The sequence below is a fragment of the Rhynchophorus ferrugineus genome, unplaced genomic scaffold (assembly GCF_030347505.1).
Source record: "Rhynchophorus ferrugineus isolate W39M unplaced genomic scaffold, kcgeb_rfMv2 rfM9, whole genome shotgun sequence".
Taxonomy (NCBI): Eukaryota; Metazoa; Arthropoda; class Insecta; order Coleoptera; family Curculionidae; genus Rhynchophorus; species Rhynchophorus ferrugineus.
The window spans coordinates 29,169,937-29,188,064 of NW_027472588.1; the positions used below are offsets into that span (position 1 = coordinate 29,169,937).

General features: G+C 32.5%; 1 protein-coding gene across 1 annotated transcript in view; it reads left to right on the top strand.

Annotated features, from left to right (window-relative positions):
- The window catches only part of Dhc36C (Dynein heavy chain at 36C), a 70,341-nt gene that overhangs the window by 31,904 nt on the left and 20,309 nt on the right, over positions 1 to 18,128 (top strand). Inside the window, exons 28-40 of the mRNA XM_076414266.1 lie at positions 1,942 to 2,117; positions 2,185 to 2,336; positions 4,993 to 5,140; positions 6,784 to 6,996; positions 7,057 to 7,229; positions 9,367 to 9,676; positions 11,185 to 11,430; positions 13,968 to 14,197; positions 16,847 to 17,057; positions 17,163 to 17,360; positions 17,428 to 17,653; positions 17,714 to 17,871; positions 17,929 to 18,112. Of these exons, the coding sequence (XP_076270381.1) occupies positions 1,942 to 2,117; positions 2,185 to 2,336; positions 4,993 to 5,140; positions 6,784 to 6,996; positions 7,057 to 7,229; positions 9,367 to 9,676; positions 11,185 to 11,430; positions 13,968 to 14,197; positions 16,847 to 17,057; positions 17,163 to 17,360; positions 17,428 to 17,653; positions 17,714 to 17,871; positions 17,929 to 18,112 (2,625 nt within the window). The remainder of the gene's footprint in view (positions 1 to 1,941; positions 2,118 to 2,184; positions 2,337 to 4,992; positions 5,141 to 6,783; positions 6,997 to 7,056; positions 7,230 to 9,366; positions 9,677 to 11,184; positions 11,431 to 13,967; positions 14,198 to 16,846; positions 17,058 to 17,162; positions 17,361 to 17,427; positions 17,654 to 17,713; positions 17,872 to 17,928; positions 18,113 to 18,128) is intronic.

Sequence of the window (18,128 nt, forward strand, 5' to 3'; positions counted from 1 at the left end):
AATAATCTGTTTCTTGTCGGATGCACCATTTATATTAGTAGTGCAATCATTTATGGATATTAATTCAACTAAGTTATGTCGAAATCAATCTCGAAATAATGCAGGTATTTGGGATTTTCAATATTCAGTAGAATCAGATAGAGTAAATTCGGATTTTTATAATAAAAAATATGTATTAACTTTTTACTCCTTGATCACCCTCAAAGTACTTACTTACAATTAAATGTGATGTAGTCGTGAATTTTTTCCCCACTATTTAAGCTCATTGGGAACTCCTCAACTTTGATATCGATCAATACCTTTTTTGCAGATAGTTTGACTATCATCATATCACCAAAGTGCTTCCCTTTTAGATTATTCTTCATTCTTCAAAACACTAGGAAGTTTGTTTTTTTATTTTATGAAGAAAACTGCTTTTGAAACTCATGATATTCTTGTACAAATTTATGGAAAACATAGAATCACTAGACTCTAGACACTACAAGACTAGAACACTAGAAACAATTTTCAGAGTTTTGTTGTCAAATAATCAAATATATTAATTTTGATGTAAAAAAAGCAGATAACCTTTGAAATACCTTCGAAATATATGAAGAAGAAGAGTTGGAATTGTTACTTGATGAAGATATAGCCTCCGGCAATTGATTGGCGATTGGTTGCCGATTAGAATGATCTCGTTTTAATATTTTATCCCACAAGTAAAGTGTTACAATCATTGGTCGCCACTATATCTACGCCAAGTACAAGAATTTTGAAGGAAGGATATTCGATGAATTTGAATGTGGAAAACGCTTTTTAGGAGGCAGAAAAATAAGTCGTTTTTGAATAGCGTTATGAAATGTGATAAAAAGTTGAATATTATTTTTGCATAGATTGCATAGACTCTCTGGTCTAAAAATTGAATAGTTTTTTTGAGTATTAAAATTTATCTGAACGATGGGGAAATTTTATAGTTTTCGATGGATAAAACAAATAATAATGGATTAGGAAAAATGTTCGTTTTTTTCATGTTTATCAAAACAAACTTATTCATGTAAATTTCAAGCACTTTTCGGTCGATTGTATTTTTGCCAGTTTTCTGGTAAAACCATAATGCTGCCACTGGAATTTCTGAGAGATCTGGTCGAAATACTGAAGCAATTTATTTTTACAAGCCTTCTTGGGAGCCAGCTTTTCGTTATTATGAGGGTTTGCAGATGCAGAGAGACCAATCGCCATTATGATGCATCAAAACTAAATATATGTGTTGTAGTGACGGAAAGCAATGGCCTTTCCCATTCTTTAATCCGGGATGTTTATTTAATCACCCATTAGTTGCTGAAAAGAAAAAGTCGTATTAATGGTTTGATTTAACAATTGGTTAGCTAGGATGAAGTTCATCTTGTTGATAAGTCTGCACTATATTTATTCTCTCCTCGGGAAAAGCAAAATATGCCCAAAATGATCTTCTACAATATCCAATTGTAAAATGCAATGAATTCTAACTAAATAAAAGAATGCTTATATATCACTGAGTAAGTGCTACTAAAAATAGTTTACTTTAAAGGCATTTATTAGGCTTGCGCTGCATTCATTCCCTTTTTTGAAGCAAAAAGCAAAATATAACCAAAATCTACGAAGTTCAATTGTAGAATACAATGATTTCTGACTAAGTAAAAGGATGCTCAATCATTGCTATTTTTGAATAAGTGCAATTAAAACTAGTTTACTTTAAAGCCATCTATTAGGGAAAAACAAAATTATTTATTACCCAACCTTACATAAATAATTAAAATTTTACTTTTACTGGCTCTTTTATACAAAATTATATATACATTCATCAAATAACCGACAAAATTATGTTATATATCACATTAAGAGTGTTAATAAAATAAAGAACTTTATATCTATAATGGATCAAAATCCGTACAGACCTTATATAATGGATTGGATTTTCTTTAGGGGTTTTCGGTCCTCCGGTAACAAAGAAATGCGTCATTTTCGTCGACGACGTGAACATGCCGCTGAAAGAAGTGTACGGCGCCCAGCCGCCTATTGAACTCATCCGACAATGGTTCGATCACGAGATGTGGTACGATCTGAAAGAGATTGTGCCGATGAAGCTGATCGATATACAAGTAAGGCGATTTATGTCGGATTACGGGGGCGCGACAGGTTAAATAACGTACCGTTATGTTTTCGTAGTTTATGGCGGCGATGTGTCCCCCTGGGGGCGGCGGTAACACGGTAACGCAGAGATTTATTCGCCATTTCAACCATCTCTGCATCGACGAGTTCCAGGAAAGCATACTCATCAATATTTTCAGTAGAATAATGCTGTGGCATTTGGATACGCGGTAAGTTATAATGTTACAATGTGTTTTGTTTCACCACGATACGATACGATAGATATATACGTTATAATATGTAAAAGGGTTTAGAAAACAAAAGCTATTAATTTACTTGAAAATATTATTTTATTTAATGGAACAATTAGATTAAAATATGTCCCAGATATTTGGAAGATGGCGGAAATTATAATGATCCCAAAACCTGGAAAGTTACCAAATAAAATAAAAGCCATTCACTGCTGCCAGTAATATCTAAAGGTTTTTGAAAAACTCCTGTTGAAAAGAATAAAACCGATCACAGAGAGAAAAAAAAATAATACCAACACACCAGTGTGGGTTTATTAACAAGCATTTAACAATTGACCAGGTCCACAGAATAACAGATTGAAAAGGTTTACGAAAGTGAAAAAGTATGCTCAGCTATATTCTTAGATGTAGCACAAGCCTTCGATAAGGTTTGGCATGAAGGCCTTGTTCATAAACTACAGAAAATGTTACCAAAACAACAAACCGAACTATTAAAATCGTACATTACAGAATGATTAGAGTCAAACAAGAAGAAGCTTACTCCACAATTAAAGAAGCTAAAGCATGTGTACGATAAGAAAGTGTGTACTGGGGCCAATGTTTTGTCTACTCTACATTTGTGATATACCATAAATGGAGAATATTACAATTGCTACATTTGCTGATGATACTGCGATTATAGTTGTTGGAGACAATAATGAAAAAGCCTCAAGGAAATTACAACAGGTAAGTGACAATATAAATAATTGGACAGAAGCTTCGAAAATAAAAATTAACGAAAGTAAATCTGTGCAACTGGAGTTCGTCTAAAATTCATCAGGCTGTACAAGCACCAATAACATTAAATAATACTATCATTCCATATAGCAACAACGCTAAATATCTCGGAATGAATCTCGATGCCAAACTTCGCTGGAAGGAACATATAAAGAGAAAAAGAAAAGAACTGGAATTGAGATATAGGAAGATGTACTGGCTAATTGGAAGAAAATCACAATTGTCAGTACATAATCAATTGCTACAATATAAGCAAATATTGACACCTATATGGACATACGGAGTTCAATTATGGGGATGTTATGAAAAGAGTAACATAAATAAAATACAAATTTTTTAGAACAAAGTCCTGAGAGGTATTGTGGGTGCACCCAAATATTATAGGACTGATTATCGACATCGAGACCTTCAGATACCGACAGTCGATCAAGAAATCAAGAGAATTGTAAAGGGGGCATGAGGAAATACTCCATTCTCATGAGAATATTAAAGTATTGCAGCTTTTGGATACCACCAGAATAGGACACAGGCTCAAAAGAATCAAGCCATCATGTATAGTGTTGTGTAGTTAGGTGCATATAATATAAAAAATACAGCAGTGATATGTATAAACATTATTTCACCAGAGACTGAGATAGGGCCGATAGTCCCTCCTAGTTATATACCTATATTAAAGTTATCATAAAGACAAATTGTTGGTTAATCCGAAACGACTAGTAACAATGTAATAATTAAATAATAATTAAAATAATGGAAAGAAGATGCGATTTGTTGAATGTCGATACATAGCGACACTAATGGTTTAGTAGAAACAGACTAACCCATATCACTCGTTCACCATTCAGGTAGTCAAAAGGCAGATGGTCGGATTGATTGTACCTTCGATCGCCAGTTAGCCTTTGAAGATCATTGAAATGGCACTGTTTCTACCCAAATTTCCATGGTACCCCTTTACGGACTAGTTTTTCAAATGGTGACTCCATATTCTGTCGTATGATCGTATCGTATCGTATCGTATGATATACATCAGAATAGAGAAAACATACCAAAAAGTAATACTTTAAAGAACAGCAACAAAAAATTAAAACATGATATATTTCAAAATTGCTGCTGTGCTCTTATGGTAAAATCGAGGAGTTAAAAAGACAGCTTAGGCATCATTAACAATATAATAAAACAAGAATGATAATCTCTTGTTTATAAAATCAAGCTCAACTTGTTGAAAAAGTTATTTCTGTTAAGGAGCCTTAAGCCAAAATATTAATTACAAGTAACTTGACCAATATACATTTGTTTTAAGTAAATGAACCCCTTCAAAATAATTAAGTTTTAAATTGATGGCACTTTCATGAACTCAACAAAAACTGTTCATGTAGTATAATTACATTTACTTTCAATGTAGTTTTAGCATTGCCTCATTTGGAAACATTTTGGATTTAGAGTGTGGGTAATTACCCACATAATGTTTATAATTTCTTCTGTTATATTGCTGTAAATAATAATATATATGAACGCAAATGCTTTATTTGAATAATTGTATACGTACCAGGTAAAAGCAATGCTAAGTCACACAAATCCTTAATCTTGGGGTGTTTCTTCCAAGGAAAACTACGTCCGGTTTTTATTTCCACACAAACACTGGATGCACAACCCTTTTGAGAATGAAGGTACATTAAAATCGAATAATAGTGATCACATTTTAGACACAAAATTAATCATAAGTTAATTGAATACGTGAAAAATGTATTAACCAACACATTAATATTAATATTTAATCTAAAACACATTAAAATTATGTAGAGTCTAACAAAATATATTGTGGTTTATTTCCATTAATGTTTCAATTTTTTTATTGTAGGGGCTTCTCGAAGGATTTTGATCCTTGCATAGAGGAAATTGTTTTGGCTACATTGGATATTTACAAAATGGCTAGAACCAACTTATTACCTACCCCAGCCAAGTCTCATTATTTATTTAATCTTCGAGATTTCTCCAGAGTTATACAGGCAAGTGATTGTAACAAGCAATTATTTAGATTATTTAGATGTACATACTGCTTCGGTTTAATGATAATTTTCTACTATTTTAATATAATCAGTTAAAACGAATAATACTAATACATCAATGATACCAAAGATAAACAAGCAACTTTTAATGTTCCTTAAATTTTGAAATTAGCTTTAATAAAATTTTAAAATAGCTTAATATCAATATATCATTAATATCACCATGTAACGAGGAAGCCTTATGAGGTTGGTTACTTTTTCACATTGTAACTACAAATAATTTTAAATAGAATTTATTCAACGGTGATTGGTGTCGAACGCAAGAGCTTTATATTACTTCAGATTGACTAGGAATTAGGCAAAAATCACTTCATGCTATTGAAAGCCCTAGAAAACAAGGTTGGTACTTTATGATGTAAGACAGAGAAGCTTTAAAAAAAAGAGTTTTCATTTTGACTCCAGCAACTGACTTAAAGGAAAACAAGAAAGGGTTCAGTATTGTGTCACAAAAGATTTTAAATTGCTCTAAAGGTATTATTTATTCCAACCGCCGTATCGACCGGATATTGTCACTTCTTTTTACCGATTTTTCTACAAATGTAGCATTTAATATTTCGTAGATTACTAACTTACCTATTAAAATTAAGCATTGACTACTAGTAATATCTTGAAAGACGAGACATTTTTCGTAGCACAAGCAAGGGACTCATATATAAATTCCATCCAATGCCACGGACACAATATACTGAACTCTTAACTCCGATATCTTAGCCTGTATGTTTAGAGTTAAACAGGAACCTTACTTATCAATAAATGAAATAAAATAAGGTATACCGCAAGGCAGTATTGTGGGCTCTGTTACTTACTACTCTACACATATAAGCAACATATTTACCATCAATAGAAAATGTTACAATGGCTACATATGCTTATAAGCCTGTGATACTTGCTATTGAAAGTAATAATGAAGAAGTAGTCAAAAAACTGCAACAAGCAAGTAATAATATGAATAAGTAAATCAAACATAGGGAATAAAAGTCAACCAGAGTAAATCAGTCTATATTGAAATCAACTACAATCAAGCTGTTTATATATCAATAAATATGAATATCACCATTATCACATACAGTAACAATGCTAAGAACCTCGAGATAAATCGTCACGCAAAACTTCTCTAAAGGACCATATCAAAATCAAAAGAACTAGAACTTGAATAAAAAAATTGTTGATTAATTATAAGAAAATTTAAATTATCCTTATAACATATTAGTTGCTGTAGAAGATAATATTAAAACAATATATGAACTTCGAATTCATTTATGGGGATATTCCGCCAGAGGTAATATTAATACGTATTTTAGAATAAAGTTCCAGAGGTAATATTAATACGTATTTTAGAATAAAGTTCTGAGAGGTACTGTGGAGATGCTATGGAAATAATATTTTTCAAAATGAAATTCGGAAATTATTATAGAGGACACTAAACAATATGTCGATGTACATACATTTTGTTATAAAATAACCGAATTTTAGTTCATACACACAGGTGGAGTGAACCAATAATACTTTCAATACCATACAGTTACTTTGTTAGAGTTTATATCAAGCTTTATGTAGTAATTTATTATTTAACATTTTGTCAGGGTGTTCTACTCTCTGTTCCTGAAGCTATGGAGGATTTAATGGCGATTAAACGACTATGGGTACATGAAGTCCTTCGCGTTTACTATGACAGACTGGTAGATGAAAACGATCGTACGTGGATAGTTGAGGCTTTGAGAACTGTTTGTAAAGATAAATTAGAGGAAGACATGAACGATATGTTCAAAAGGCTAGCTTTACCTGGAAAGCCTGTGGTAAGCTTTAGGTTTTTGTTTAGGTTTAGGTAAAATAAATTGCATAATTACGTTATGTAGATAGAAGAAACAGAGTTACGTAAACTGATATATTGTGACTTCGCGAATCCTAAAGCTGATCAACGGCATTACATCGAAGTGCAAGATTTGGAATATCTCAGATCGGTAGCAGAAGGTTATTTAAATGAATTTAATAATATGACCAAGAAACCAATGAATTTGGTATTATTCAGGTATGTAGGACTAAGAAATGTTTGCTTTCGCTTTGCGTAAATTGTGTTTTATTATTGTGTGTGTTTATTGTGATCGTAAAAAAAACTTGCTTAATATGATTTTCTTAGAACTGACGAAACGGCCGATAAAGAGTATTATGTGAGTGCTAAGCTTAAGCTATTAAGTGAGTGTAGCCTTACGCTATTATAGGCCAATAACTCTTAGTTTTTGTAATTGCTGTAATGTACTTTTTTTTGCAATATTGGTTTTTGCTATATTTCCATTAAAATTGAAAACATATTTTACAATACATACATTTTCTATATACTGAAAAAATCCATGGAGCATAAATGATATCTAGCGGAAATTATTTTAAAATGGACAAAGTTACTTTTGAAAAATAAATATTTTGTTTGTCTCTTACTTCAATATGGTAGTATGGGATATATAAAACGTGTTAACATTAACGCAGATAAATTAGATACACTTCAATTTTGTTGTTAAGGAAAAAGAACAATGTGGTAAATAAATTACAATTTATTTCTCTTTCACTTTTCTCTGTGTAAATTAATGCGTAAAGGCGAGTTTATTTATTTAAACGAATAATGTAACATATATAAAAATAAGTAAGACAGAAATAGTATAAAATCAACGTACTGTGAAGAAATTATGAAATGACTTGAAATGACTTGCTAAATCGTATGTCTAGTTTGGCTAATGCCGATTCCGTCCTTTGACCTAATTGCTGTTTATACAAACGACTAACAAAGCTCTACCATTCTCTTTGATGTGAGCTTGTTTCCTGAAATTGCGATTCCATTCTGACTGTTTCTATATTCTATTATTCTATATTCTATTCTGTTTGATATTTTACTTGATAATAGACTATTCTGTTTCTGTTCTTAATTATTGTTGTTGACTTATTCTTAACTGACGCTTGTATCTATTCTGACTGTTCTGATATTAATTCATTCTTTTTCTGCTTTGACTCCTTCTTTCATCTTAGTTTTCGACACTGATCTGTTCCGACTCATTCTGTCCGGCATACTCTTCTTAATTCTGATGTTATTTGGCTAGTTCTGATTCTCATTCTTCACTGTGAATGTACCGTGATCTTATCGGTGAAGCTCCTTCCTCGGGTTCTTGGTGATGGCTGAGAAGTCAAGTTAAAGAAGTACTTTTCCGATTCCCGATTCGTTCAGAGTTTCGTGGAGGGAAATAATGTTTTGACTAGGGGCTTCTTACGCGGAAGGAACACATGGGTTACCGATTCTTAAAAATGTTCAGAGACTCCATGATCTCGTACCTTTTTGAAATATATGTCTTTAGTCACAATAAATGGTCTTCTACCAAATCTAACACCTTTCATGCTTCTTCTAGACCCGATACCTCCACCCCTATTATCCGGAGCACTCTACAACGAGCATATGTGTATGGGTATGCTTTTTACCACTCACGTATTTTCTGTTATGCTTGATGCCTTTCATACCTCGCCCTAACTTCACCGTACATTCGATTCAATATCATATACTATATTATCTCAAGTCATAATTCTTTTCCCATTTTATAAATATTACAAAAAACAGCTAAATAGTCTAATAATTTAGACCCCTAAACTATATAAAAGAAAACATTTTTTTCTAAACTTAAAATTAAACAACATTCTCAAAAATATATAAATAGAAATATAATGGCGTCGCAATAAATTTAATTAACAGAAAAATTGACAAATCTTAACTTTTAATTAGGAGAAACACAAATCAATAAATTATACAATAGGCAAGTGCGTTAGTTAAAGACATGGCGAAAAATACGAAATTCTCTATAAAAAATACTCCTCATTATGAATAATGATGAACAATTATTAAAGAGCAGTGGTTATGCAATCACGAGCTTTATAGTATATTTTAATTTTTTAAATATTTTCACCAGCAGAATCAGTAAACTTGTTACATGTCGGAGTATATACCAGTCTTAAGTTCTGCTGTGTTGAAAAATAAATATATGACTTTAAAACATCCGAACTGCATTGTTGTTGTCAAATTTTCCTATTTGTTTTTGCTTGTGTTACTTTTCCAATATTTCCTTATATATTTGAGGAACCCCGTACTAATATATTATCCTAGACATATTTTTTTAATGTAAATCTTTTGGTAGATTTGCCATTGAACACCTCTCAAAAATATGTCGTATTCTCAAGCAACCACGGAGTCATGGACTATGTGTTGGTGTGGGTGGTTCAGGTCGTCAATCGCTCACCAGATTGGCGTCCCATATCTCGGAATATGAGCTGTTTCAAGTAGAAATTACCAGGATGTATGGCATGAACGAATGGCGGGAAGACGTTAAGGTCATATTACGAAAGGCCAGCTCTACTGATCAACATGGGGTCTTTCTGTTCTCCGACACACAGATCAAAGAGGAGGGCTTTCTGGAAGATGTCAGCAATCTGATGAATTCTGGCGAGGTAAGTACTTAATCAGGCTTAATACATCTGAAATATCGTATACATAATTATAAAACATTTGTAACTCTGAAATATTAAGTTAATTTTTTATTTCTATTTTTACATCTTTTTCAGTATAAATTAAAATTATATTTAAAATGTAAATAGTTTCACGGCATTTTTTGGTTTTTTAAAGAATAGGGGGCAAGCTATCAAAAAGCCGAAAACTGGACATGTTTCATAATAGTAGAGTTTATGATTGACATTTTCTTATTTAATTGCCAATACAAATTCCAAGAAGAAAAATTTTTTATTACCTCTTAAATGTGTAATTATTGATAAATGACTGATTGGTTTACCATCTCCTGAAGAAATGTCGTTGTCAAAAGAAAGGACCTTTTGGAGTTGATCAGTTTTTAGGACTGTTCGGTTTTTGTTTTACATGTTCACTCGATCTTCCACACTTTCTTTTTTTTAACCTTCCATATTTTATTTTTGTTTATTCCCCTTTTAAACAAATGATCTTTCACTTTATCCAATTTTTTTACTTTTTGAGGTCACTTTATTGTTATATTTTTTATCAGTTTCTCATTGCATGCCCTAACTACATTGCAGCCTTTGTTGTCTTATATTTCGCATTATATTTATCTATTCCCTTCTCAATATCCTTTTTGTTAGTATATCTTAAATTTATTTTGCTACTCTCATTGCCCCTAAACCCGATATTATTGTTATTGTGTTTCATATTATTGTTTTCTAATAATACCTTATTTATTGTATTATGAGGGGGTTTATTTGTTTTTAAAATGTATCTTTTATGTCACTGTTTCCACTTATACCATAGATATAAAAACTAATATATATTAAAATTAACTAACTTTTAGAAATTTTGCATTCAAATTCTTCCTCTTCCTTTTGTGTTTATATTTCTAGCTCTCATTATTATCGTTTTCTCCTTTGCCGGTTCTTGGTACTGGTTTTTGTCTTTCTGTTATTTATTGGCATCATATTTTTTCTGGATGTACTAACTCTCCAATAACAGGTTTTGCTGTACTTCTATTTACTGTCTTTATTGTACGTGCTATGCATATATTGATATTAATGATCAAAGACTACACCAAAGTATATATTTTGCGACGATTCCAAAGATAAAAGGTAATAGATAGATTCTTTCAAACTTAGTGTGTAGATGTTAAAGTGGACATTCCCATAAATAAAGTTCTGTGTATTTAATGGCACATCAAAGGCGTGTTTTATTACTAACTTTTGAAACGGTTGGTTGTAGCGGCGGAATGCTCGACAACGCTGGACGCTGGATGATATGCGCAAATTTGTTGATTATTCTACGACATTGCTCTGTTGCAGTTTTATTTCGCGATGGTATTCGTAGGTTACCTGAGAGATGGCGTAATAATGGATAATATTTTCTAGATTAAAATCACTGTGTCTTTACATGAAATAAGTTTGGAAAAATTAAGTCAGACACCTGATAAAATATTTCCCATTAATTTAAATTGTTTGTGGTTTAGGTGCCGAATTTATTTACCGCTGAAGAGAAAATCGAGATCTGCGAGAAGATGCGTCAGCTAGACCGACAGCGCGATAAATCGATGCAGACCGACGGTAGCCCGGCCGCTCTATTCAACTTTTTCGTGCAGATTGTCCGGGAGCAGCTGCACGTGGTCTTAACTATGAGCCCCATCGGGGACAGCTTTAGGAACAGGATCAGGAAGTTCCCGGCGTTGGTAAACTGTTGCACCATCGATTGGTTTCAGGTGAGAAGCTTAGAGTTAGTTAAGGTTGCGTAAGTATTTCAAAACAGCGTTATGGACTTACAGGCATTGGGTCCTGTAAAATTATATAAATTAGTGAAATTTTGTGAAACATGTCTGATTTTAGACTTTTTATAAACTCGTTATATCCCTTATTTATATTTGTCATGGGATAAGGATATATTGTTATATGTTATGAGGCCATGTTTATAAATAAGTTTTGAAATGTTCGGTAGTTTGAAGTTTTGTACAGATAAATTGTTACAATATACTCAAAATATAATCGTTCGAGTAGATCCAATCTTTGGTTCTTTGTAATAAATGAAGTACTGTTCGGATAGAGTAGTACTGTCATTGAGCAGAAAATGTGGTGGTTTGAAAGAGCAATATTTAATAAATAGGTTGAGTGGTATAGGACTCTCCAATTACACAATTTAATATAGAATGTTCGTAGATTTTGAAAAATCTGAAATCAAGCGTCCTTATGTTATAAGATTATTTAATCGTCCCTACTTCTATGACAAATAGTTGCCCTGTAGCAAATAGTAGAATGCTTGGCTTGTACGTGTTAATTTTAGATTATGTGCAGCAATATTACGTGCTTCTGAAAACATTCATCGTGATAATGTTATCTGCAATCTGATGAATTCAATGTAAAGCCTTGACAGGTGTGGAATTTTACATTACTTAACTAGTAACATTTTCTGTTGAACATGAGCTTGTACATCAATTATATTACATTTTCTTGAAGCCGGTTTTATTTATTTAAGCCAAATAATTTTGGATGTTTACAATGTTTGACAAAAACACAGAAATAACCTTTTGTTTAAAGGCTGACTGTTTTCATTTAATATGATAATAAATATATGATTTAGTTGGTTTTTATTTTATTGCTTAATTCTTAAAAATATTTAGAAATAGAGTTGTGGCTAAACGTGATATGTATATGATAAATATGAATATCTACCAATTTTTCTTCTGACAAATATATCTTTTCTTGTCCTTTACTTAATATTTGGTAAGATTAGGCTTGATAATAGTATATATTTTATTTTTTAAGTGATACAGTGGGACAACTCTTAAGAATAAATAATATATAATCATGACTAAAATAAAATTAAATAAAATGATATCATAAACTCTTAACAGAAGTATACTAGAATGAGGGATATATGAACTAAAGTAGAAATATGAAAAAATCTCATTATATACGTTGTGAAAACAATGGAAATTATAAGCAATTGGGGTCATATATAACGAGGAGTGAAATTGTTGTAGTAAAAGAATAGGAGATACAGCTAAATATGGGCATAGAGGAAGCCTGCAAAAAATAGAAAAATCAGAAAATTGTTAAAACTATATTTAATAAAAGCAAGGGGTCAAGGAAATTGGGTCGAACTAGAAAGAGATAAATAAAGAACGAAGAGAATATATCTATTAATAAATAGAAGATAATAAAGAGAAAGAACTCCAGAACGCAGATAATGAGATCGAAATAAGAAAGAAAAACATAAAGGCAAAAGAAGAAAAGTTACCAGGTACACTATTACCAAAAAAATAGAAAGACGACACACCGAATATAAAAAAACTAGAACAGCATTACTAGTAAAATTTTTAGCAGGCTTAGTTGGCGTAGTAGTCAAGGCGACGGGACTGTCCTGCTGTTTAGTAGTACTGTAGTCGCGGGTTGGAATCCTCCTTGGGCATGGTCGTAAATGAACGTTTGTGATTGTTTATAATTGTAACTGTTCCAAGACGAGAGTGCAAAATCCGACAAGGAAAATAACTAGGTAGCCAGTGACCAAGTTGGAGACCGGATGTCTTCTAAGATGATTGCTAAGTTGGTCACTCGCCAGCGGATAGGTTTAATACCGAGGGCCGTGGTTGGGAGCCCAATTTAAGCAGTGGGTCAAATCTGGATAAACCTTAGTTGGTAAAAAGGAGACTTTCAAATATAACAAAAAAAAGGATTAAAAAACTGCTCAAGCTGGGGAACAGAAAATTGATGAATATCTCCAAATGCGAAATAAGGGTTCCATCTGGATGAATATGATGAAACAAATATACAAAATGGGAACTGGATACATCTACAATATTCTACACGATATACTACTTACGCTCTATCAATTGTTGTCTAATAAGGTTCTGGACATTTAAATGTAATGAGCATTTCTGGACACGAAAATGAAAGAACTAATTTATAGTTATTTTTTGGCATTCAATTAGCCCAGAATTATTACAATGATTATCTGAGTTTGCTGTTGCTAATTTAATACTGATATTTTCGTTATGTTTTTGTGAAATATGAAATATTGAAATGGCATCAAACTTTAAATTTTATTCTTTACAAGTGGGTGATATTTTGGGACATAGTAGTATATAGTGTTTTAAATGACACCACCTACTGGGATCCTTTGAAATTAGCTAGCATCCAAAAAATATATTTAAACAATTTTAATCTATATGATATACAGCTGAAAACGTTTTCGATGTTATCGGGTATCTCCCACTTGTAAATTAACCATGACACGTAATTTCAGAGCTGGCCCGATGATGCTCTCCTGGCGGTGGCGAAGAAATTCCTCGGAGAAATCGAACTGACCGATCACGAGCGTGAAGTGTGCATCGACATGTGCCAAATATTCCACGTATCGACCCAGAATCTATCCGAAGAATATTTTATCAGACTGAAACGACACTACTACGTCACTCCGACCTCCTACTTGGAAATGATTAATACCTTCAAAACTTTTCTATTGAACAAACGAAAGTAAGTAAAGCCTATCGCCCTTTTATATCGTACTTGAAGCATAACTTCATTGGTAATTAATCGATAGAGCGTTATCTGTCCGATTAAGTTTGCTGCTATTAAATTAGGTCCAAATAGAAATGAATATATTAGCCATAATAAGAAGATTTATTTAAAGCTAAATTGTATAAATGTATTATTAAAGGTATCGCTATTAATAATAGGCTAGATGACAATAGAAAGAGATAACAATAGAGAGAGACAATAGAGAAATTATAAAAATACATTTATTTTAAAATTGAAAGTGGGATTGCTAAGATTTTACCAGAAGCACCGTTAAGAAGCACTACGAAACATTGACGTCACTTACCGTTCCCCAACCATCATATCTGTATTCAAACGTTTAAACTTTTTAGCGGGTTCCGATTATATTTGGATGTTATATCTCACAGTCAAAAAATTGAATTGTAATTTGTTAAGGAAAATCATCTAAATTGTCTCACAATCGATTCGTCAATGATGACTGTACTGTGTGACTGTATCTGGAATAATAATTTTAATTACTAGAAGAAAGTATTAGATCTAGAGTACTAGAACTCTTACTAATACTAGACAAACACAATATATTTCGGACATACTCACGACGAAATGTGATGAAGCACTAAAGAACATTAAGCAAACATACTATCGCCGGCTTGGTGGCGCAGTGGTAAAGGCGATGGGACGGTCCTCCTACTGCTGCGATAGCCGCGGGTTCTAATCCTGCTGGGGCATGGTCGTAAATTTATGTTTGTGTTTGTTTAAAATTTGTGAATGTCCTAGGCAAGAGTGTAAAATCCGACAAAGAAAATGATCCCAGTCACGCCAGTAAACAGGCTGGGTAAGACCGGATGTCTTCTGGGATGATTTATAAAGTTGGTCACTCGGCACTGAGTAGGCTTAATACTGAGGTCCGTGGTTCGGAAACCATGTTAAACTTTAGGCCCAATCCAGATAAACCCATAGTTGGTAAAAGGAGACTTTAAAATATAAAAAAATACTATCAGTAACACCTGGCAAGAAAATTAATAAAGACAGGTAATAACTCCAAAAAAGTATCCAATAATAGCACAATCACCACTTGAGAACTGGAGAATAGTATTATTGAAAACAAGTAAGATATATTTGCTAAGATAAATCCAAATTGTATCGATGGAAAATTTACTGAAAAATTTTATGATGATAATTTAAGGATACAATTGCAAATGAATTTGACAGTGCTACTGAAATATTCATTTTACATAGTTGATAGTAACTATAACATAAAAAAGGTTTAAATTATGTACATTTAATAATGGATGTTTGATTTTCTTAAACTTTTGGCAGCTCTATACATTGTGAAAGATGTATCCGGCATTGTATTAAATTAATTACCTTGTTATATTTGGGTAAATAAACTACGCAAATGCTAACTTTGAAGTTCATTTCAATAATAATAGTCTTACGATATTATAAGCATGTACAGCTACTTTAGTGCTTTATAAAATCTCTGTTTAGACATGCTATAACATATTTTTTTATTAGGTTTTCCTATGCATTATTAAACTAGATCTCTATACAGTTTCTTTTATTTTACTTGACGTCGGTGAGAATATTTGGGATCATACATTGTCTGTACATAACTATTGTTCGAAATGTTTGAAACTTCTGTTTCCCATAACCCAAATAACAAGCTGTAAAAACTTAATTAAATCAGATTGTTCAATCAAATATGTCACTTACCCCTAACTATTTGTTGTACAAAAAAACAGATATTTGATATTGAATCTTTGTAATATAATCATCATGGGATATGATCGACACTTGTTGAAGGCTTGAATTTAGTTAATATTTTTCTTTGTATTTTGAGAATATATAGTCGTTGAGTAGCGAACAGTAGTGAATGTTAAATGAGTTTAGTTAGGAGCCTATTCTCTTGTGTCTAGTTGGCATTCGAATCTTGTTGAAATATATACTGACTTTATACACATTTGCAGGATTAAACTAGTCACATTATGTTAAATATAATTTTCTATATTATTTGGTAACTGAAAAAAGAATAGTTTAGTAATTCATATACACAATAAAAAAACAAATGATGCCTAACTTCAAATAATATCAAGAATTAATGTTATTTATATCGATATTACCTTAATTACACTTTAGGCACAATTAAGGGCACTTAAAATATCTAGTCTGATCTCACTGCTGTGAATCAATTAACAGTGTTCAAAATATACAGGCTGGTTCCTGCCATGTAAGATTTAGTCACATTTTCGGGCCTTGGAACGAAATTACGGAACCTGTTTGGACTTTTTACCAATGTATAATTACATTAGGGCCTTCACTCTATTGATACACATTAGAATGCCTAATTATAGCACAACATTATTAAATTAGTGTATAAATTAGACCTGTACCCATGCAAAACCGTCCAGTGCGACCAAGACAGCTATATCACGTGCAGATTTGGATTGTTTTAGCGCGCATTTAAAATTACACTTTTTCAAACATTTATTTTTCTTTCAAGTCTAATTTTTTTGCTGAGATAATTTTATTTTGGGTAAAGTACATACACAGAATTGCGAAAGAGTTTTTCAAAAATAGTCAACTAGCCTATTATTAGTCTATATTTGTATTCCATTCCATTAGACAATTGCTTCTGGCTAAAGGAAGATACGAAATTGGTTTGGAGAAATTAGAAAATGCTGGAGCCGAAGTGGCTGTGATGCAGAAAGCTCTAGAAGCATTGCAGCCCCAACTCGTGGTAGCTCAATCGAAAGTCGAAGAAACCATGAAAGTTGTGGAGGCAGAATCGGCTGAAGCAGCAGAAGTCGAGAAAATTGTTATGGTTGATGAAGAGGTGATGTTTTATTTATTATGATTATCTATTAAGACATCGTCATTGTTATGTAAATTATAAATTATTTAATATGCTAGGCTAATTATAAATTATTTAATATATTAGGCTGCTAATGAGCAAGCTAAAGCAGCACAAGCTATCAAAGATGAGTGCGAGGCTAATATGGCAGAAGCCATGCCTATTTTAAATGCAGCTCTGGCTGCTCTAAATACCCTTACACCGGCAGACATTACAATCGTAAAGACTATGAAAAATCCGCCTAAGGGTGTTAAATTGGTCATGGAAGCAGTCTGTATCTTAAAAGTAAATATATAATAATGACCCTTTCAATAAAAATAGATAATATGTCATTGTTTCATTACGTTTGAAGGATATAAAACCCGATAAAGTACCAGCTCCTAGCGGTATTGGAACTGTAGAGGACTACTGGGGACCTTCAAAGAAAGTTCTCGGCGATATGAAGTTTCTGGAAGGACTAATTAATTTCGATAAGGACAATATACCACCGAGAATAATGGCCAAATTGAAGGATCAAATTTTGAACGACGAAAATTTTGATCCGGATAAAGTCAAAACAGCTTCATCGGCAGCTGAAGGTTGAGAGAATCCGAATATTTTCTGGCAAATTGATCTTTTATAGCTTCGATTTGTTTTAGGAATCTGCAAATGGGTTATAGCAATATCCAAGTATGACAAGGTAGCAAAAGTGGTTGCCCCAAAGAAAGCCGCATTGGCGGTAGCTGAGGAGCAGTTCAACACGGCGATGGCTTCATTGGAGATTAAAAGAGCTCAGTTAAGAGAAGCTAGGGAAAAAGTATAGGATTGATAATATTTATTGATCGGAATTTTACGAATATTTTACTATTTTTAGGTCGCAAAACTTGAAGAACGATTAGCTCAGGAGAAGAAGAAATTTCAAACTCTAACCGATGAAGTAAATCTGTGCACACTGAAACTTCAGAGGGCTGAGGAATTGATCGGTGGGTTAGGTGGTGAGAAGGATAGGTGGAAGAATACCGCTGAAGCCTTGGGAGAACGATATAATATGCTAGTTGGTTCGTATAATGTCTT